General features: G+C 50.3%; 5 protein-coding genes and 1 long non-coding RNA gene across 7 annotated transcripts; 2 read left to right on the forward strand and 4 right to left on the reverse strand.

The window, feature by feature from the left end:
- Nucleotides 1-288: 288 nt before the first annotated feature.
- LOC136192984 (fibropellin-1-like) lies at nucleotides 289-5,914 on the reverse strand. Of its 2 annotated transcripts, XM_065981768.1 has the most exons (13): nucleotides 5,806-5,914; nucleotides 5,412-5,751; nucleotides 5,305-5,351; nucleotides 5,187-5,257; nucleotides 5,075-5,135; nucleotides 4,953-5,024; nucleotides 4,794-4,902; nucleotides 4,669-4,740; nucleotides 4,382-4,613; nucleotides 2,900-4,327; nucleotides 1,828-2,853; nucleotides 1,631-1,664; nucleotides 289-1,579 (listed from the first exon to the last, which is right to left on the reverse strand). In XM_065981768.1, exons 1-9 carry the CDS (start codon nucleotides 5,855-5,857, stop codon nucleotides 4,385-4,387), a joined length of 1,053 nt encoding a protein of 350 aa, XP_065837840.1. In that variant the 5' UTR covers nucleotides 5,858-5,914; the 3' UTR covers nucleotides 289-1,579; nucleotides 1,631-1,664; nucleotides 1,828-2,853; nucleotides 2,900-4,327; nucleotides 4,382-4,384. The 2 variants fall into 2 exon arrangements, with proteins under 2 accessions (XP_065837840.1, XP_065837839.1); XM_065981767.1 differs by lacking the exons at nucleotides 4,382-4,613; nucleotides 4,669-4,740; nucleotides 4,794-4,902; ... (4 more) ...; nucleotides 5,412-5,751; nucleotides 5,806-5,914.
- LOC136192993 (uncharacterized) lies at nucleotides 1,618-2,826 on the forward strand. Its single transcript, XM_065981778.1, has 2 exons — nucleotides 1,618-2,480; nucleotides 2,688-2,826. The coding sequence occupies exons 1-2, from the start codon at nucleotides 1,968-1,970 to the stop codon at nucleotides 2,715-2,717; spliced, it is 543 nt and encodes a 180-aa protein (XP_065837850.1). The 5' UTR covers nucleotides 1,618-1,967; the 3' UTR covers nucleotides 2,718-2,826.
- On the reverse strand, nucleotides 5,905-10,364 carry LOC136192974 (protein phosphatase 1 regulatory subunit 12A-like). Its single transcript, XM_065981751.1, has 18 exons — nucleotides 10,044-10,364; nucleotides 9,681-9,811; nucleotides 9,507-9,625; nucleotides 9,297-9,456; nucleotides 9,032-9,176; nucleotides 8,864-8,974; nucleotides 8,755-8,807; nucleotides 8,261-8,699; nucleotides 8,083-8,209; nucleotides 7,784-8,028; nucleotides 7,475-7,729; nucleotides 6,997-7,422; nucleotides 6,799-6,936; nucleotides 6,592-6,744; nucleotides 6,431-6,535; nucleotides 6,330-6,371; nucleotides 6,222-6,275; nucleotides 5,905-6,167 (listed from the first exon to the last, which is right to left on the reverse strand). Exons 1-18 carry the CDS (start codon nucleotides 10,311-10,313, stop codon nucleotides 6,078-6,080), a joined length of 3,063 nt encoding a protein of 1,020 aa, XP_065837823.1. The 5' UTR covers nucleotides 10,314-10,364; the 3' UTR covers nucleotides 5,905-6,077.
- A 79-nt stretch (nucleotides 10,365-10,443) lies between these two features.
- LOC136192991 (uncharacterized) lies at nucleotides 10,444-13,295 on the reverse strand. Its single transcript, XM_065981776.1, has 7 exons — nucleotides 12,288-13,295; nucleotides 11,953-12,176; nucleotides 11,863-11,903; nucleotides 11,517-11,667; nucleotides 11,174-11,257; nucleotides 10,977-11,036; nucleotides 10,444-10,909 (listed from the first exon to the last, which is right to left on the reverse strand). Exons 4-7 carry the CDS (start codon nucleotides 11,638-11,640, stop codon nucleotides 10,518-10,520), a joined length of 660 nt encoding a protein of 219 aa, XP_065837848.1. The 5' UTR covers nucleotides 11,641-11,667; nucleotides 11,863-11,903; nucleotides 11,953-12,176; nucleotides 12,288-13,295; the 3' UTR covers nucleotides 10,444-10,517.
- A 1,266-nt stretch (nucleotides 13,296-14,561) lies between these two features.
- On the forward strand, nucleotides 14,562-15,437 carry LOC136192996 (uncharacterized). Its single transcript, XR_010671265.1, has 3 exons — nucleotides 14,562-14,686; nucleotides 14,746-14,808; nucleotides 14,887-15,437. It is a non-coding gene; the product is annotated as an uncharacterized lncRNA (long non-coding RNA).
- Nucleotides 15,328-19,511, reverse strand: LOC136192995 (small nuclear ribonucleoprotein E-like). The gene is made up of 4 exons (XM_065981781.1): nucleotides 19,389-19,511; nucleotides 19,277-19,303; nucleotides 19,164-19,226; nucleotides 15,328-19,111 (listed from the first exon to the last, which is right to left on the reverse strand). The coding sequence occupies exons 1-4, from the start codon at nucleotides 19,434-19,436 to the stop codon at nucleotides 18,980-18,982; spliced, it is 270 nt and encodes an 89-aa protein (XP_065837853.1). The 5' UTR covers nucleotides 19,437-19,511; the 3' UTR covers nucleotides 15,328-18,979.
- Nucleotides 19,512-19,560: the final 49 nt, after the last annotated feature.

Here is a 19,560-nt window from a genome sequence, read left to right on the forward strand (position 1 = left end):
CCATGTGATCATTGACGTCCTCAAAACTTTTCTCTACGGATCAAGAGTATGAAGAAAGTGGCGGCCTCGTTTCACGCGCCCTGCGCGTCGACGATGAAGAAGAAGGAAAACTGAGATCAAATCAAAAGAAAGCAGTAGCCGAGATCGGCGACGGACGAAGCGGTCAAGAGTATATTTGATCAGGCAGCCGAAAAAGCCGTTTACTTGTCGTCGATGGAAGAGGGACTTGCTCGCGTGGGCAAAACGGCCGATTTGCTGCGCGGCGAAAAAGTGCCAGACTACATTCCGAAAGTTTTCACGTGGGCGATAGATTACGTAAAGAATAAGAACGACGTTCAAGAAGAAGGAAAACGGCACCTGGGTTAGTAAAAAAAACGAGCCCCGTATTATTTATATATATAAGACCTCGTAAGGACGCTTGTACACCATTACAGCCACAGCAGCGGAAGGGCGATTGCAATAGACCATAATTTGTATCCGTTGACTTCACTTCCCCCACAAGGCATCGAAGCGCATTCGCCGACGTTAGTTTCACAATCAGCCCCCGTGTATCCAGCAACGCAATTGCACCTATAGTAACCCGCAAGAGAGTCTTCCATGCATGAGCCCCCGTTCAAACAAGGCATTGACACGCATTCATCAATATCAGTTTCACAATCAGCTCCTGTGAATCCAGTAGCGCAATTGCACTTATAGTAACCCGCAAGAGAGTCTTCCATGCATGAGCCCCCGTTCAAACAAGGCATCGACACGCATTCATCAATATCAGTTTCACAATCAGCTCCTGTGAATCCTCTAGCACACTGACATTGATATCCTTTGACTTCACGTGTGCACGTTCCCCCATTCTGACAAGGCATTGAAGCGCAATCGCCAACGTTAGTTTCACAATCAGCCCCCGTGTATGCAGCAACGCAATTGCACTTATAGTAACCCGCAAGAGAGTCTTCCATGCATGAGCCCCCGTTCAAACAAGGCATTGACACGCATTCATCAATATCAGTTTCACAATCAGCTCCTGTGAATCCAGTAGCGCAATTGCACTTATAGTAACCTGCAAGAGAGTCTTCCATGCATGCGCCCCCGTTTAAACAAGGCATTGACACGCATTCATCAATATCAGTCTCACACTGCTCTCCGGTATATCCTCTAGCGCACTGACACTGAAAAGCATTGGCTTCATCCACGCACATTCCCCCATTTTGACAAGGCATTGACGCACATTCGTCGATGTTAGTTGCGCAACTAGTTCCAGTGTATCCAGCAGCGCAACTGCATATATAGAAACCCGCACGAGGGTCTTCCATGCATGAGCCTCCGTACCAACAAGGCATCGACGCGCATTCGTCAATATCAATTTCGCAGTCAACTCCAGTATATCCCTCAGCGCACTGGCATTGGTACCCATTGACTTCATCCAGGCACGTTCCTCCGTTCTGACACGGCATTGAAGCGCATTCGTCGATATTCGTCTCGCACGTCGCGCCCGTATATCCCGCGACACACGTACATACAGCTGGTCCTCCCGTATCGTCGCACGTCGCCCCATTCTGGCACGAGTTTGGCGTGCATTGAGCGTCTGAATAAAGTTAAGGCTCGCTTATGAACGCCTAGTTTCGTCGAGTCGTACCTGCTAGACGATTGGCAACTAGGCACAGGAAAGCCTGCGAAAGAACGAGGAAAATGACTTAGGGGTTTGACAGGGGACCCCGCCCATTCGAAGAATGGGCGTGGCGACGATTGCCTCTAATGACTTGTCAACTTGTACACGCGATGCGGTAGGGAGAACGCGTTTGGGTAAGCGTTCCGCAAAGAGCGAAAACCTACAAGGGCAAGGATTTGCCGAAAATTCTTCATGACGACTCAAAGAGCGAGACGGGCGATTGAAATCAACAGTGCCTACACACATCACATGACGCGTGATCTGAGCTCCGTCATTTGCCGTCCAGTCGCAGGCTCGATTGAACATGTCGGTCGAGATTGGAGTCGGTGACGTCCTCAAAGCTTTTCTCTACGATCAAGAGTATGAAGAAAGTGGCGGCCTCGCTCCACGCGCCCTGCGCGCCGAAAGCGACTTCGTCGACGACGATGAAGAAGAAGAAAAACTGAGATCAAATCAAAAGAAAGCGGTAGCCGATATCGCCGGGGAGTTGGCGTCGATCGGCGACCAGATCGATCGCGAAAATGAATCCGCCCTCCAAGGTCCGAGCGACGTCGTCGAAGCGTTGGTCAAAAAAACGCCGGATGAAGAAGAGGTCAAGAGAATATTTGATCAGGCAGCCGAAAAAGCCGTTTACCTGTCGTCGATGGAAGAGGGACTTGCTCGCGTGGGCGCGGTCGTTTACTTGGCCAAAAAGACGGCCGATTTGCTGCGCGGCGAAAATGTGCCAGGCCACATTTCGAAAGTTTTCACGTGGGCGATAGATTATGTGAAGAATAAGCTGGGAACGACGTTCAAGAAGAAGGAAAACGGCACCTGGGTTAGTACCTTTGGGGGCGAGTCCCCTCCTTCATTGTTGATGAGTAATGATGATCTCACATGTGCTAAATTGAGAGACAGAGGTTACAGAAATGCCGTTCGGCGTCAAAATAAACTAAAAACAGCCCTTTTAGTTTTTTCAAGGGGTGGAAAGGGCTGTTTCTAGTGTTCTCAAACTAATGAGGTTTCTTATCTCTCTTGCATATAGATTGCCCAGGATCCAGAAAAGCATTTTTGAGAGCAGCGGCAGTTGCAAATGACAGAAGACTTAACATAGATGATATGTTTCGTTTATTTTGATTCTGTATTAGCTAGCAGTTATTGCATCAGTAAGCATCCTCATCCTCTTCGTCCTTCTTCAGTGTGGTCACTTGCTACGAGTACATAATATAGACACTGTTAGACAGTACAAGCCTTTACCTCTTCCTTGCTGATGTACACGCCGTACGTATCCGTCCACTTTTCGATTTTCGCCGCCAACGACGCTTTGATGTCTGCGTTGACGCGTACTGCGTAGCGTCCCAGCGCCAAAAGCCACGAAAACGCTTGTGGACGGTCGACGATGTGGCTAATCGTCTCTTCGAGCATGCTCACCGTCACTGGATACTTGGTCGCTTTCTCCACGAACTCCGCTCCCTTCTTTTCGACCTCGACCGGATCGATTTCGTTCGCCCGTTCCTTGAGAAAGCGCACCATTTTCTTTCTGCCGTCTAGCATGCGTCTTTCGCTTGGAAGAAGCTGTTGATGCCGTTCGTTATCGCCTCGCGGAACGACATTCTCGCTGCCTTCCTTCAATGTGCTGTCGACGTCTTCATCGGGATCGCAGCACACAGTAAGGAAATCGTTAAAGTCTCCAAATCGAACAACTCCCTCGAGCGACATGGCGGGAGTTGTAGCCGTGTGACTGAGCTACTTTTTTTCGTCTCTCCCTGTAGTGCGCGTGGTGGGAACGCGCGCGCAGACTCGACTAAAAATGTGCGCGAAATGGACTGGACGAATAATCGGTAACGAAATGGAAATTTACAGTCAAAATAACCTCGACTTTCTACCTAGATGAAATTTCTCAGTCGTTCTTCATCTCATGCTGATAGTTGGGACCAATACTGCTCTCTGCATACGACTTAGCTAGCAGTCGAAGCGGCTCTTTCATATCCCAATTCTCTGCGATTAATCGACGAGAAACAGACGCAATAAAGGCGAGAGGATTCTGCGGTTGAAACATTTCCTTCAACTGATTCATAGCCTGGTCAAAAATGGCTTGAGAAAGCGATTGAGCTTCACGAGCCATAGAACTCAATGGACCATGAAACAACTGCCTAACACTGTCAGCCAAGCCAGGGCCAGGGCCACACCGCTTCTCTTCGACTTTACGCATTGCCTTCTCTATGCAGTGAGCAATCGTTGCACGCGCTTCCTCTTGTTTATTACGGATAATCGTCGGTGGGGCTTCACTGGTCGAGGGCATCGTTGTAGCGTCGTTTTCGGCTTTGTTTGTTGCCGTAATGTCCTTCTCTTTATCCGCCGTTTCGAGACATCCGACGGCCGCATCGCTTACGACGGCACTCGGAAGCTTCCACGACTGCATTGCCGCTTTTTTGAAAGCCGCGTCAAACGACGACGCGGTCTCGCAAGGCTCGTCTTGATCGATTCCGTCGCTAGCGACGAGCGGCGGCGATTGGGACTCGATGTAGCATTCTCGAGCCTTTTCGATCGCTTCTTCGCTCAAGAGCAGGTCCAGGAGCTCAGACGTCGGCACGACGACGCGCTGCATGGCGATTTCAACAAGCGCTGTCCGCTTTCTACACTGTACTATGAGATGGCGGCGGGTTTTCCTGGATGCAGCGTTTCCTGAAAGGTCAGTGCGCAATATGCCCCGTATGTGGCGATTAAATGATTAAATACATTCTAATCTTCATTGGCTTCCATGAAATTTTCCTTGCTATCGTCGCGACTACTATCAGTGCAGTCCATGCTTTCCTTCCCCTTGACAGCTGTTAAAGACGTGGCAGCTGATTCACTACGGAAAATGCTGTGTAGCAGGAGCTTAGAGTCGAGTCCACAGGTTCGAAAGCAATCGTCTGAAGAGAGCCAGGCCAGGCCACGAACAAGATCAGTGTGATCAGAACTTTTGTAACTAGGAGAAGAGCAAAATTTGGCTTATGCTTTAGTAAGAGTTTTTTCGCTCTTACACTGTCTCGTTCTTTAGTGTATCTGTCACAATAGCAAGACTGTCATTGGAGACCGAGGCTAAAAGATTAAAGCTAGATAAATTGCTATTAGCAGGGGATCAAAATGTTCTGGAAATTCTAAATACCTTTGCTTAGAAAACGCTAATCTATTCACTGCATCTGCATGTATGGGCCATTTTCTACTGGCACCATCATTTTTCATATCCATTAAAACTACTTGACCAGTTTCATCACCTGGACAGAGGAGAGGTCCAACAGCTCAGATTCTTATATGTACCAGTCACCTAGAGCCAGCACTTCACTTCCATCCATTTTCCATGCTATGCTTCGAACGCCAACTCCCCGTAGTTCAGAACCTTAGACAAAAAATATAGAAGAGAGCAGACAGAGACTCCGTGTCACTAACAGAATAATTTCCTAGCTGGCTTCACTTCTTGTCTAAGATCCCACATCCTAGCAATGCCATCCTAGAGACAAAAGCTCCACCAACTACAGCCCAGACCCTAGCTATAGTCTACCTGAGAAGCGGACACTAAAATGTCAGGATTTACTGGACTGAACGAAACCGAATAGACAGCCTCAGCATGAGCTGCAAAGTATCAATATAAAAACGACTCGGTTTCTGCGTATCTGCACCTAGATAACTTCGACCGCATTCTTTCCCCAGGTCCCACACCCTCACACTAAACGTACAAAAAAAATCCAATAGAAAAAAAAAAGAAGAAAGCTATCTTCTAAATGACCTCGCGTCCCAACTGCCGCTCGCCACGCGCAGTTTGTCCGCGCTAACGCTAACCGATTGCGCGACGTCGTCGTGCTCGACGAGCGTCCGCTCGAACTCGATTCGCTTTAGCGTTTCGACTTCTCGCCACAGATCGACGGTGCCGGCGTCGCCCGTCGTTACGAGACGCTTGTCGCTCGCGTTCGTCTCGAGCCACGTCAAATCGGTGTTGCCCGACTCGGTCGGGGCCCAAGCGGACGCGTGCTGCGCGTCGAACGTGCGACTGTCCGACTCGAACGTCCAAACGCTGCCGCCCCAAAGGGTTCCCGTTAGAGATGAAGCGGCCAAGGCGATGCGACCGTCTGTCGAGCCGAAAAACGTTGCAGACGTGCGCGCAGGGGGTCGATTCGGTTTACCTTGATCGTGTCCGAGCGCTTCGAAGTGCTGATCCATGGAGAACGAAGCCATTTTCGGCTTGAGTACAGTAGCGCGCTGCGTGCCGTGCTGCACATGACTCGAGATAAAGAATAATCGTTAATTAATCCTAAGACTACAAAATATTAGCATTGCGGTTACCAGAAAAACACCTAGATTACCAATTATGTTTGTACTGCGACCTCGCCACCAAGGATGTGGCAAAGCACTGTCTCTATTTACTAGTCTTCCTTTTCTACGTATCTAAACGTCATTAGTTTGTCCGAGACAGCTTTCCGATGACGCGAATAAGCGCCGCGTTTTCGTCTTTCAGCTTGCTCACCTGTTTATGAAGATCGGCATTCTGTAAGTGTGCAAATCTAGTGGTTTATAAGGACTGCCTGCTCAAGTACTGCACCTCATCTACGTTCTTCTCTAAATCGTCTTGACGATTTTCAAGCAATCTCCTCTCCTAAAAAATAATATTGCTGAAGCTATTTTTTTCCCATTCGGGGATTTCTCTAACCCGCTTCTCCGCTTCGTACTTCCCTCTCAAGCCGTCTATTTTCTAAAGAGCAGACGCCATCATCATCAGGCGACTGACATTCCACAAGCGCAATAGCTCACTTCAAACGCCTGTTTCAGTTGCGCCTCCAATTCCTTCACTTTCCCCTGCGACTCGACGTACTTCTCCTTCAGTCGCCGGTACTTGATTCTCTCCTCTTCGTACAACTGCGGCAAACACCCGTATCAAGAAAATGGAAAAAAGAAAAGCTCTAACTACTAACCATCAAATAATCAGTCTGACTATCTTCAGGACTGCTAGACCCATGACGAACCGTCCCTACCAACCGTTTCACCGACGACGACGCCGTTGCCATAGCTGGAACGCCTTCGGCGCTGATGTCCGAATCAGGCGATCCCTCTTTGCTGTCTCCCCCCTAATATCAACCAACAGTGCAAACACAGAGAAAGCGCACCATCTGCTTTATTACCTGGACAACAAACACGGGGCCTGTCGGTCGTCTAGGTTTCTTCACGTAACGCTTTTTAGTAGCGAGCGTCGCCTTTTTCTCGTCAGAACGACCTCCGGTCTTCGCATCATCTGAAGCTCCCACCGCCGCCGCAGCAACCTACATAAACAATCGTTACCAGACGAATAGCATTTTATCCATCCCTATTAGTCGCGTTACCGATCGCGTCTTGTCGCCGTCGCGGTGGTCCTTTTTGACGTACTTTATGAGACGACGTTTTTGCCCTGCCGCCGTCGCGTCGTCTTCCTCTTCCCGCTGATCGGAACCATCCTTTCGCACTTCGCTACTACCTTCTGGTTCTCGTCTCGCTTCCGTCGCCGACGGCGGCGGAAACGTCGTCGCCGTCGGCGTCGAATACGACGGCGGCTTTGCGGAGACGAGCGTCGGCGGATCGGCGTCGTCGTCTTTGAAAACGCGAGCTTTGGGACGAGCGCGCGGTTTGAACGCCGACTGACGCGGCGGCGAATACGATTGTTCGTCTTTCGCTTCCGCGTCATTTGTCGTCGTCGCCTCTGCCGCCTCCGCCGCCTCTCTTGCGTCTTCCGCTTCGTCATCCGGATTTCCCTTCGAGGTCGTCGACTCGTTCTGAGAACGTCAGCTTTGTTCTCTTCCCTACCCCCCGCGTTTCTGTCCTTACTTCTGAGTCGCCGGCACTTTTTTTCTTCGCTTCGGCGACGAGCGGTCCAAACAGAGCGCCGCCGCCCGTCTGCATTCGATCTTCGCGCGATCGCCGAGCCTTTTTACGTCGCTGCGTTTCTGATATTTTTGACGGCACCGGCGTCGGCGTCGGCGGCGGAGCGGATGGTACGGCCACAGACGGCGGCGTCGCATCCGTCGGCGAAGACTCTTTCGCTTCATCGGTTCCATTTTCAGTTTCTCCGCCCGGCGACGCCTATAAGAAAATAGAATTGAGATGAGATGCTAATTCTAAGATTCCTTCTCGTACTTTTTCTCCTTCTTCTTCTTCTTCTTCTTCTTCTTCTTCGTCATCGTCCAATGATTGGCGCGCCTCTTTCAGGTCCTCGGATCGCACCGACTGCGTTGGACGTCGCGTCTGTCGCGTTCGCTTCGCTTTGTCTTTTCGCTTTGCTTCCGGCTCCTTGGGGCTGTGATCCATCGCGCCGCTTCGACTCGGCGTGAAACCGGTCGTCGTCGACGGAACGGTCAGAGCGCCGGCCACAGCCGTCGCATCTAGAGTCGAACTATAGGCGAAACACGAACGCAGGAAAAAAGAAAACAACGCACCGTCTTCGGCCTTTTTGGCGGCTTCTTTCGCGTGGTGATCGACGGTAATATCGTGCGCCAGGAACGGCGACTCCTTCACCTTCCCCTTCATAGTAGCAGCGTCTTCGATACTATTCGCCACTGGCACCTAAGAAACAGATCGTCTCTCTCTTTTCTCTTCACTGGGCACGATGCCTGCCTTTTCGGAGAGTAATAGCGAATTGTCGCCACTCGCCGCGTCGACGCTCTTTCCCGCCCCTGCGGCGATTCCTCGTCGCGCTCCCAGAGGCGAATTCAAAAGATTCGAGAGTGCGCTTGCTACAACCGATCTTCCTCCTGACGCCGTCGTCGTCGTCGTCGTCGCGGCTCGTTTCTCCGCCGTCGAATCCACGTCTCGTCGCTGCAGAAGCGCGGGTCCCGATCTCCCAGGAGACGGCGACGGGGAGGGTTTCGTCTGTTGATGATCCGAGCTCAATATTAGAGATAATCCCGTGCCGCCGCCGCTTGACGACGGCAGTGAGGTCGTCGGCGGCTGGGGAGGAGGAGTCGATTCGTCTTTGAACGATTCCTGAATGTCGCGCTCTTGAGAAATGTCGCGTCGACCGCTAATTCCCTTTTCGAGTCGACTAATAGACGTTCTAGAAAACGAAAGTATATTTTTTATCGCATTTTCGCTTCCTTCTTTTCCCTCACCGTCGAACCATTTTCTCTTTTCTAATTCTCTGCACGGCCTCAAAGACGCCACTCTAGAAGAGATGGCATCATGAGTAGTAGTACTCTTTGTACTAAAAAATTCTTTTACCTTTGATCTATCCAAACTCCCCTTTCTCCTCATCTCTTCCTGCTTATCCTTAAGATCCAGCAACACTTTCCTATGCTTCTCCTCCTCGCACAGATCCTCCGCCGTTTCACCCTAAAATCAAAAAAAATAATAATAATAAGACAATCACGTAAGAAAAAACGGACAAACCGCATAAGTTTTTGCGTCAAATTTCGCCCCATTGAGCGAGAGAAGCTCGCACGCTTCCGTCTGTCCCCAATGAGCGGCAGCGTGCAACGGCGTCCATCCGTCGCGATCTCTCGCATTGACGTCGACAGCGGCAGCCAGCAACGACCTAAAAAACGGACACGCACCAATTTCAAAACAGCGCAAAAAAATCGACTTCGTTATATTTCGTCGCAATTCGAATTAATTAATTAATTAATTAAATAGGTTTCTTCTAAATGATCCCTACTTAATCGCTCCGATGTATCCTTTCGCGCAGGCGACGTGAAGCGCGGTCGCGCCGCCCGTGCTCGGATAGAGATCGGTCGACGAGCCGGATTTGAGCATTTTTTCGGCGTCCGACATCATGATCCACTCTTCGGCATTCCGCGCGTCATTCAAGTCCACGCCTACGTAGGGTACACATGTCAAAAACAATGGGGGCAACGGGCGTTCGTGCCTTGTCGATCGATTTCGTCGACGAGATACTGCTTCACTTCGGCGTCTTCGGCTAAATCGACGGGCAATTCGCCTTCGTTGTTCGCGAGCGAGATATTGGCGCCGCGTTCGATGAGGAATCTGTCCAACGTACCCCCGTGACCCGGTAAAATGACTGAAAAAATAAAAAGCCTACTTGACTATGGATAGATGCCCGCAGTTGGCGGCGGCGTGTAGCGCAGTCCACCCTTCGTTGTCCATCGCGTTGATATTCGCTCCCTCGTCGAGCAGGAGCTTGATCATGTCGTCGTTGCCGTCAATTGCGCACTAAAAAACAGTAGCACAGCTAGTAGCACGTCGATCGATAGTAGCGAAACGGGGCTGGCCGGAAGAGTCGATGTAGGGGGGCCCCGCGATTTCGCGCTCCCTTCGGAAGCGATCGCAAGCGTCGATCTCGCGGAACGTTCCCACGCGCTTGACGGGACGAACGAGGACGAATCAGTACGCGCCCGCGGCAAACGAGACGCGTAAATCCTTTTTTTCTTCCTCTCCCGCTAACCTGGTGAAGGGCGGTGAGACCGTCGACGTTCGCGTAGTTGACGTCGCTGCCGTCCTTCAATAGACGACGCACTTCGTCCTCGTCGTCGCTCGATGTCGCCGCGAGAAAGACGACGCCGTCGTCGAATTTTACTTTCGTGCCGAGGCGATCTTTCGAAATAGGCGTTTCGGTGTTCGCTTCGTTCGCTTCCCATCGCTTGATCTGCTGTTGCCGTTCGTTTGCGGCCGTTTCCGAGCGAGCGGGATGCTTCGGTGACCACGGTTGGGCCATTTTTTCTCACTCGACTCGCTCTCCTTTGCCGAGACAATATATTACATCGATGTCAATAGACCGCATGCGCGCGTAAAATGACGTCAGAGTCAACAAGTAGCGCGCTAGCAGAATGAGAAAGCGCAGGGCGTCTGTCTAATTGATTTCACATAGCATCCTGATACCAACTACTATGAATAAAATAAGCACATGCCAATATGTTAGTTAGGGCCTTCTGGCTCTTTTTCCTTCCTTGGTTAGTACTGTGTCAGAGTCCAATTCTGGACACAACAGGGCAACAATCTTCTTTATCAATCGAGACGTATATCTGTTTCTTTCTGCATAGTCTTGTTGGTCATCAGTCGAAGAATCGCGGAAGATAACGTTGACAATAAAGTTAGATGAGTCCAAATAGGTTCTTCCCGCCAAACCTGGGCAAGAACAGCGAGCATATCTGGAAGTAAAGTTGTTAGGAAATTCTATGCGCAATAGGTGATTTTCGCAATTTTCGTGCTCATCAGGACACGGCTGACACGGTTGATCGCCAACAAGGTCAACATCAACCACGAATCTTGGCGTCTGCTCTTCACATTCGCTGATACTGACAGCAGGTTTTCCTGAAACGTTAATAATTCCATAAATTAGATTTGCTAATTGGGCGCATAAATTGAGATAAAAGCCTACTTGTGATATGGAAGCAGAAACTGCTGCGTTTAAGAAGATCTCTGCACACTTCGCAACTTCCTGAGAAGAAAAAACTATTGTTAGAAAGCGGTGTGGAAACGGCGGTTAGAAGTTCCAATTGATCGCGTGCGCGTGGTTGCCTCGCGTGCACTTGTTTTGCCACTTCGCGTGCGCGTCGCTATGAGATGCAGTATCACCTTTCCGATCGGCGCCGGTTGGCTGATCTCTCTGGCCGTGGCGCGTGGGTTTCGGATCTACGGTAACCGGTGCGGTTGGATCTTCTGGGGAAAAAAGAAAACGCGAGGTCAATGAGATTATATCTATTTCCCACGCTAGTGCATCACGCATCCGCGAAGGAAGCCGAATATAATGGCGGGTGTGATATAATGGCGGGTGTGAACGCTTTGCGTTCCTACCGACTAGCTCGTGAAGAACACCAGCTTGGCGTCTGTATATAAGCGAAATATTTACAGACCGATTAGCAAAGGGGACTTGTGAGGTACGTCTCTAAATGCTGTTTCTTCCCACTATTGTACTCACTTTCGGTGGGCGCCGATGTTTCACGATAGTGTTCTCGAGTACCCGCCACCTCCGCTTTCGTGATCGTTAGGCCCACGACTTTCTCAGTAAGTAGCACGACGAGAATCAATCGCAATATCATCATCTTAGTCACTTTGAGTTTTGGCTTCGCCTGCGCACAAGAAGATTCGCTTATGCTTTGCTAGGTCCGGGGGCAGGGGTTTTTATGCCGTAAGGTGGTACAACTAATCATATTACCACCTCATCTGGTTGCTCAGTGGTAGGATACTAATGGGTTTTAATTTGGTTAGAATCTGCCCTTCCGCGCGTTTACTGAATCTAAGCGAGCTAGGGTCATACCACATACCGTGACGTGTACCCAAGTTCATCTCGCGACTTCTCGAGGGGCTAAACGGCGCTTTTTACGTCATATTTGACCTCGAGGAGCTGGACTCACGTGAGATTCGTCCAATCACCGCATATGTGGCGAGCCGTAGAACCGGAGAGAGTGGGTGGGCGCAAGATGGAAGCGTGTAGAGAATGACCGTACCCCCAACTCATTTCCGACTAGTGGAAACGTAACGCAGAATTCAAACGCCATCGCTAAATTAACCGCAGACCTAAAAATTCTCGTTCCACTATCGTCAGCGATGACAGGCGTCTTGAAGCCTGAATACGATTCTAGAAGAAAAACGCATGAGAGATGCCAAAGCAGTGAGAAGTAGAGAATTGTCTGCACAACATCCGGCATAAAGTACTAACTAATCATTCGTAGAAGCCACTGCAACCGACCTTGACAAGAATGCTAGCATTTCTCTCCCGCCTCTTGGTTTTCCTGCCGTTACTTCCACCCCTGATTCGAACTAATTTCAGGGCCTTTCCGACGTTCATCTCCTGGACGTGGAAGCTAGCCGCGGGGCTTTGTTATCGCCCCTTGCATCCATGGCACCAGGGACACACGAAACTATTGGTTTTCTTCCAGTGACGCGTACAGCCGCTCCCGCACATCGCGTGGGAACCCGAAGTCAACTTGACAGGCTGCCTCCCAGAGTCTCACTTTCTCAAAACATTGAGAAATACGATCTGCCCCACTGAAAGGTGAAGTTGCCGTTCCCATGACCAGCCGCCAGCCGAATGTTTACCCCTCCATAACGGCTGCTGTACCATAAACAAGTTCAAGGTGTCGAGTTGCAAACAGCCAGCACAAAGTCAAAGAGAATGCCACCCAAACGTCTCAGTTTGAATAATATTCCCTGCGGGCGTGCGTGTGTGCTAACGTTGCATAGAAAAGAAACAGACTCTTCGTGGAAATCTGCTTGAAGCCGTGTAGTACGATTATTCTAAACGGCGATCCAAACTTATACTTATGCGCAAATTTTTTCACGACCGTCTGCTCTACAGTCCGCGACATGGGAGACGCGTAGAGGCACGCCGATTACGACAACCGCTCGCCGACTAGCTTTATAAGCGTAACGGATCGGGAAAGAGCGCGTCAAACGTCGCTCGATCGAGGTCTCACGTCTCGCACGCGAACGCCTCTCGAAGAAAACAAACAGTGAGCTCATGCTCTCGCCACGGCATCGTTGACGCAAGGACGACCGTTGACAGGTTGCGTCGCAATCTCAATCGTTTTCGTTACCATACAAACCTGTGTCGCCATATTGCGCCTCTGTCTGTCGAATGTCTCTTTCGATCGTCGTCGCGAAGTCGGCGTTCTGCGGCATTGGTGGTGGCTGACGAGTCGGTACCAGAATCTCAGTGCAGTTCAGAATAGGGAGGACAAAGGAAAAGCATCATCCCATCGCTTCACAGGAAAGGCAGCCGGGCGTTTTGCATACCGCGTTTAGTGACGCCCTAATTGATTATGTTGCGGTTTGTGGGCACTCTGGAACGTGCCGGACAACTAAAAATTAGGTTCCAACTTCCGATTGGGTTTGCACGACTACCGGGAAACATGAATGATAGAAAAAAATAATAAAAATAGATGGAAAGTTTGAATATATGATGGCGTGGCAGCAATTTTCAGTGTCCTGATACGTGTGCTTGTCTGTTTCGCTCAACGCCAGTGTTCTAAATTTTAGTGCTCGTGTTGTACTAAGATTTTGTTGAAAGTGAGATACTCAAAAACACTACTAACTGTGGCTGTCTCAAGAAACATTTATCTATCTAAGACAAACATCCGTGCTAATTGAGTTTCTTGGACGAGTGAACGAGTTGACCACGTCGTTCAACAGTTGTGGACATTTTTTTAGACTGAGGCTTGACATGTCGCATGGTTGATGATGTCACGGGCATAACCGGTTGCACTTCGACGCCGGCTCCTTGACCTTCACGTGCAGCAAACTGTCTCTCCTTAACGTAAAACGCCTGCATTCTTTGCTCTTCGTCTGGACAGGCCTTCACTAGACTCTTTCGAAGAGCAGATGCAGCAGCTTCCACAGGATCGCCAGGCTGTCTCGCGGAGGCACGAAAGACAAGGGAAACTTCACCGCTCCTCGACGCCATAAATTCGGAATTTGACAAGCGAGGACAGGTGCAATTCATTTTTCCACTCTCATCAACTGTGGCTCTCATGAGTCGTTTAGTGTCAGTCCTTTCCTCGCCATGGTGGTTCTGGTGATGATAGAAATCAAGTACATGATTCCGTTTATCGTGGGTACGGTTCTCAAAGAAAACTCGCAGACCTACAGAAAAGTCAAGCTGGTACCAATCTCCAAATCTTCTCGAAGCCTTGTACCATTCTCTTCCTTCGAATCGCAGAAACGGGTCATCTGTGCCAACTTCTTTAGGCATACCTCACAGTTCTCTATGAAAAAACGCTCAAAGTATATGCCAGGAGTCTGTCATTTGTCATTTGTCCCTCCCCAAAAGGTGGTGAAACAATATACAAACACTATGAATATGTTAGCAAGGCCGGTGGTCCTACGTCAATCAAAAGGAATTGGACACGCATAGAACATTGACTTGTGGTTTGACTATCTATGGTTTGACCAACGCTAAGGAATAGCCGTGGCGAGGGAGGAGGGAGAAGGGTGAGCCGGGAGGTCAGGGCGAGAGGCTAACCACGCCACTATGATGACTCCTTACTGCATAGGTCGTCGTCCACGACGAGCGACGCCGATGAGAGAAGGGCAAAGGTGCCCACAAGGAGAAGAGACGATCGTGAGAACATTCGGCGGAAAACGGAACAAGTCAGAAGCGGCGCTTTATATAGCCCGAACACACTAGGAATAAATATCATCACATTCAGCAGGTTTTCGACGGAGCGATTCGTACAGTACGGCTACGGTCACGGTCCGAGAGAAGAGTCCGGGTATTCACGCTTGCTCAGCGTCCAATCAGAGACCCTGTCTAATTAGATAACACTCATGAATGAAGCCATTTGCTTTAGACCTCTTCGTACGCTGAGAATCAGTGAACCGACTACGTAACTAAGCAACTAATAAAGTTTGCTCGCATTTTATCAAATGATCGTTACCGCCCCTCGCCGCGTTTGGATAAGAACTACATTTCACCGTGACCGGACCTTTACTCTTGTTTATTTTATTAGGTACAGATCAAACACGGGACGCAAAGGCCTTTTCCCTAGCCGGTCGAAAGGGACGAGTGCATCGTCTCCTTCAACAATCGCTCGAATAGCCCTTTGTTCCGCACTGAACGTCTGCTTTAATACCGCAAAGTCGATTGCACCGTCCGCGGTCGTCGTCGAAGAAGTGTACTTCGTCACCTGACACCCGTAAATAGCTGGCGACACATCCTTCCTTGCGGGTCACGTGCAAGCGTCAACAAGATGGTCAAACACCCGGACGCCCGCGAATAAATCGACAAAAACTCGGAAGATAACAGCCGTTTTTCTATCGTATGTAGAAAATAAATAATTCAACGCGCAACTACTAAACTCATTTCTTTCAAAGCGAAATAACATACTGCTGTGCTACCCTACGTCATCAGTTGTTGTCCTTGTACTATCATGTAAAGTGCGTCTGTTCCCCCTCCTTAGATGACTCTAATTCTAACACTCTCTATAATTGAGTAGTGAGTGACGGTTCCGAGATCCGGTCCTATAATTGGCCGCACTCCATTTTCTTGCACGCGCAACTGACGGGGACGACGACTTCCATGTAATGCTCTTGGTGATCAAGCGCCATTTCGCCGCGATACAGCCGATACCATCCTCGCCCGCGATTCATTCGGTGCTTTCGACAATCGATCACGATTTTGAGGGTCTCCGTCTGCGTTGCGCGGCAGCACGAGCACGTCGTTTCTGTTAGGAAGCCGTGAATGGGACTCGCCTTCGCGTACGACTCGCACGAGCCCGAGCACATCCGCGTTCTCAAGAAAACCCTGCACGACGGTTGTGTTGGTGGGATCACTTGCAAGTTGTGAACGCGTGGCTTGCATTTCGATTTCAAGTGCACGTACACCACCAACGGCATCTGAGGCGGAACGGGCGCGGGTGTCCGTTCTTGCTCGGCGGTCGTCCGTTCTTGCTCGGGTGTGGCCGTTTGGGATTCGACGGTGGCGGCGACGACGGCAGTGGTCGACATCTCGCGACGCCTACGATGACGAATCCCGTCGCGATTCGGGCGCGAATCGACAACGATAGCCGAGACGAGGAAAGCGGCGAATAGGACTGCGACGAGACGAGCCATTACGATAAAACAGAGAGTACTGTAGCGCGATTAGACACTCGAAACCGACTGGCGATTGATGAGTCCCACAGTTACTTTTATACCCATGTGCAATAAATAGCCCCATGAGGTCATTCTCAATGAAGGTCGGCTGCTATCGCTCGCACCCGCACGCGCCCGAATTAGAATTTCAAAGCGCGATCTGCTTGTCGAGCACCGAAGCGACATCCGAGCCGCATAGCCACAATATTTTTGCACCACCACCCCACGCCTTTTTACGTCATGAAGGTGTTGGCTGCATCCCAAGAAAGTTGTACGAATTCTACTTAGGGTTTGTCAATCGATATTTCTACACCTAGAAACCTCCCTGCCGACCGCAAATATTTACTTCGCGGCGTTTGACAGAGCCTCTTGGCACTGGAGGTCTGCTAGGGACGATCCGGCTGGTGGGAGTCTCGCAGCGGGGAGTGTGCCACTCCTCCCGACTCTCCCCCGCCAAACCCCCCCAGATATAGTTGGTCGACACGAGACATGGCAGAGGACACGGAAAGTTCACAAGGAAAAACTCGTAGTTATGGAGCTCGACGTCATTTTCTGTTCTGTTTCAGAAACGCCCTTTGCTACCTGCCAAAAAATGCAGAACACCTTGTTTCACAGCTTCAATCCACCCACGACCGCAGAGATAAAATTGCCGATCCAATCTCGCAGACGTGTACGCACAGCCGCGCCACGAGACGCCTCCAAGAAGGCGCGACCGTGCAGTCCATCGCTTGGCTTCCACTAATTCGATATGAACGTGGGAGAGAAGCCCCAGCTTGCGAGGGTATGTTATTTATCGCAGGGGACACAAAGGACGATGGGACGACAGGGGCGGCTCTAATAGCCTTTATATCCAACTCAAGCTGCAATTCTGCTAAGCAATTGATTGAATGAGCAATACTATTTGCATAGATATGACACGTATGGAATGCAGCGGAGGATGCGGAGTGCGATAAGCAGAGCCGATTCCGCCCGGGCTAGTCCAGACAGGAAACTTGATTGCACAACGATCGTGACGGAGCATCCGGCGACAGCGCGTGATGTGAAGTGACGAGATGAAGCGTGATCGACTCAAACGGCATTTTTAGATCCTTGATGATGTAATCGGCTATTTAATAATAGCTAATATGGAAAATCAACTCAACATTGCTACGCAAATCGTCCAGCGCGCTATTTGAAAACGCGATGCCCCGCGCGGTCACGCGCCGCACGGTTCGCAGTTGCACTCAGTCGCCGTTTGCACCATTACCGTCTTAGTAAACGGGCGATCCGATTCGTCTCGACAGCTCAGCGAAACGTACTCATTTTTGACGGCGACAGCTTGACAGCATTTACAGTCGACCTGAAAATAGTCGCGCGTCGAATCCGGATGCCGTCGACGGACGGGGAGGACGGGCTTGGACGACGATTCGCACGCGCCGAAACACTTCTTCGTGGGGTACGGGAGAGGATCGCATTCGTCGCGCTGTATCATGATGGGATGCGGTGAAAGTCTGCAGTGACTGCGCGGCCCCGGACGCGAAGCGTCGCGCGAATGACCGGGCGTCCGATCGTCCTCTCGGTCGGTCGACTTGACTTTGATCCGTACCGTTCGCGTCATCGCTCGCGCCGTCGTCGGTCGTTCGGATTTATCGGAGGGTACGATCGTCGGGTTTTCGCTGGCGCCGCCGCCGCTTGTGATAATCAGCGGCGGCCTGTCGTCGCCCGGGATCGTCTCGTAGCCGCTCGGAAGGGGGATTGCACCTTGCACGTCGATGACGACGAGGAGGAGCAGACATACGATTGCCTTCATCTCAGAGAAAAAAAAGCGAAGAGACCCGCGACGTTGACTGGAGGCCAATTGGCTTCGCTTGCACGACAATGGTCTCGCGGAACCCGCTTATATAGAGCGGCATCTATTGCGGTTTATTTTTGACGGGTGGGCGGGCAATTTGGACAGCGCGCACGTCATTTCGCGCGCTTACACTGTGTCGTCGATCATCACAAGTGCCCAAATTCATGAATAATGGACGCACCCCCATCACGAACACGAATCAGTGATGGGCCTTCTGTTGTTTGCATGGGATCGATTCCCCCACGCAATGTCGTCGAGGGATACTTCTAAGAAAAATCTCCCCTACCGGTTTCCTTCCGCGAGGCAATGGACACTTGCACGCAATCCGCCTATTTGTTTATTTATTTATTTTTTCTTGATTTACGAGTGGCGCCTGGGAATAGGCGAAGAAATAGAAATTCGGCGTCCTATTCTCTCACGCGAGACGGCAATGAATTAAATTTGCTTCGCTCTTACGCTATGACAAAAAGGGACCCCTTCTCCCCAGTAGTGGCTAACTGACAGCGCTACAGGAGCGCAGTCCACTCAAACTGCTGCGCAAAAAAAGGTGGCTTCTAAGAGAGATCAAAGCGCTCGCTCTCTCATTGCTACAGGGCTTCGTTGTTTATTCCATCTTCCCTCGGGGGTAAGGTCAGCGCCGCGGAAAAGGTAAGCGAGCCTTCCTAATTAGTGCCTGTTCGACGGTCTACATATGCAACGAATGCACGACACGGAATTCGCGGGGTGCCCTAAACATTTCCCGAAACGTGCATGACCTCGGAAGGACTTCAACGGGCGATTGCGTCACGAGAGAATTCGATTGTACGTTTAGAGACTAGTCAGAGTGCTCCCTGACCGTTACCCGGCTCACCTACTCGAGGAAAACCTTCGCCAACCGCCGATTTGGTCCCAGGAAACACGTCAAGGAGAAGGAGACTAACGAGACTTGGAGTCGTAGCGCGCGCGCAAGAATGGTAAATTTATCGATGTTCGTCGTCTGACTACTGTACCGACATAATCAACGTTATGTTATCCCCTTTGAGTAGAGTGCGGCCTAGTGTCTTTCGATTCTTGCTCTTTACGTTCAGTTCTTCGGCGTTTTCCAACACTAAGTTCATGTACTCGTCGAAGCCCTAGAGACGATCGTAGCAGGTCTAGGCGAGTGTGTTAAGAATTGCGCGTTACCGTGATGACGCCTTCCAAGCGAAGTTTCGTTTGTCCGTAGAGCCAAATTTGAACTCGCGTTTTCTGGCAAAAACACCATCGCATTCAGGAAAAATTCTAAGGCAAATGCTTACATTCTGAAGGTATTTGAAGATGAGGTTCTGCAATGTACGCTAGGAGTCAAGAAAAGTAACGAAGAACGAGCACACCCCCAAAAAGGAGCCCCGCAAAAATCGAATAGGATACAATAGGTTGAACCATGACTTTCTGAATCTTATGTCCTCGATACGACATCTTGGCGTCAGAAAAAGGGTCGTAACGAAACAAAAAAGCGCACGTTTACGTAAACTATGTCGTTGGAATCAAACGACTCAGAACCCCGGAAGCATGCATAAATCCATAAATCCAATTACTATGG

The sequence above is a fragment of the Oscarella lobularis genome, chromosome 11 (assembly GCF_947507565.1).
Source record: "Oscarella lobularis chromosome 11, ooOscLobu1.1, whole genome shotgun sequence".
Classification (NCBI taxonomy): Eukaryota; Metazoa; Porifera; class Homoscleromorpha; order Homosclerophorida; family Oscarellidae; genus Oscarella; species Oscarella lobularis.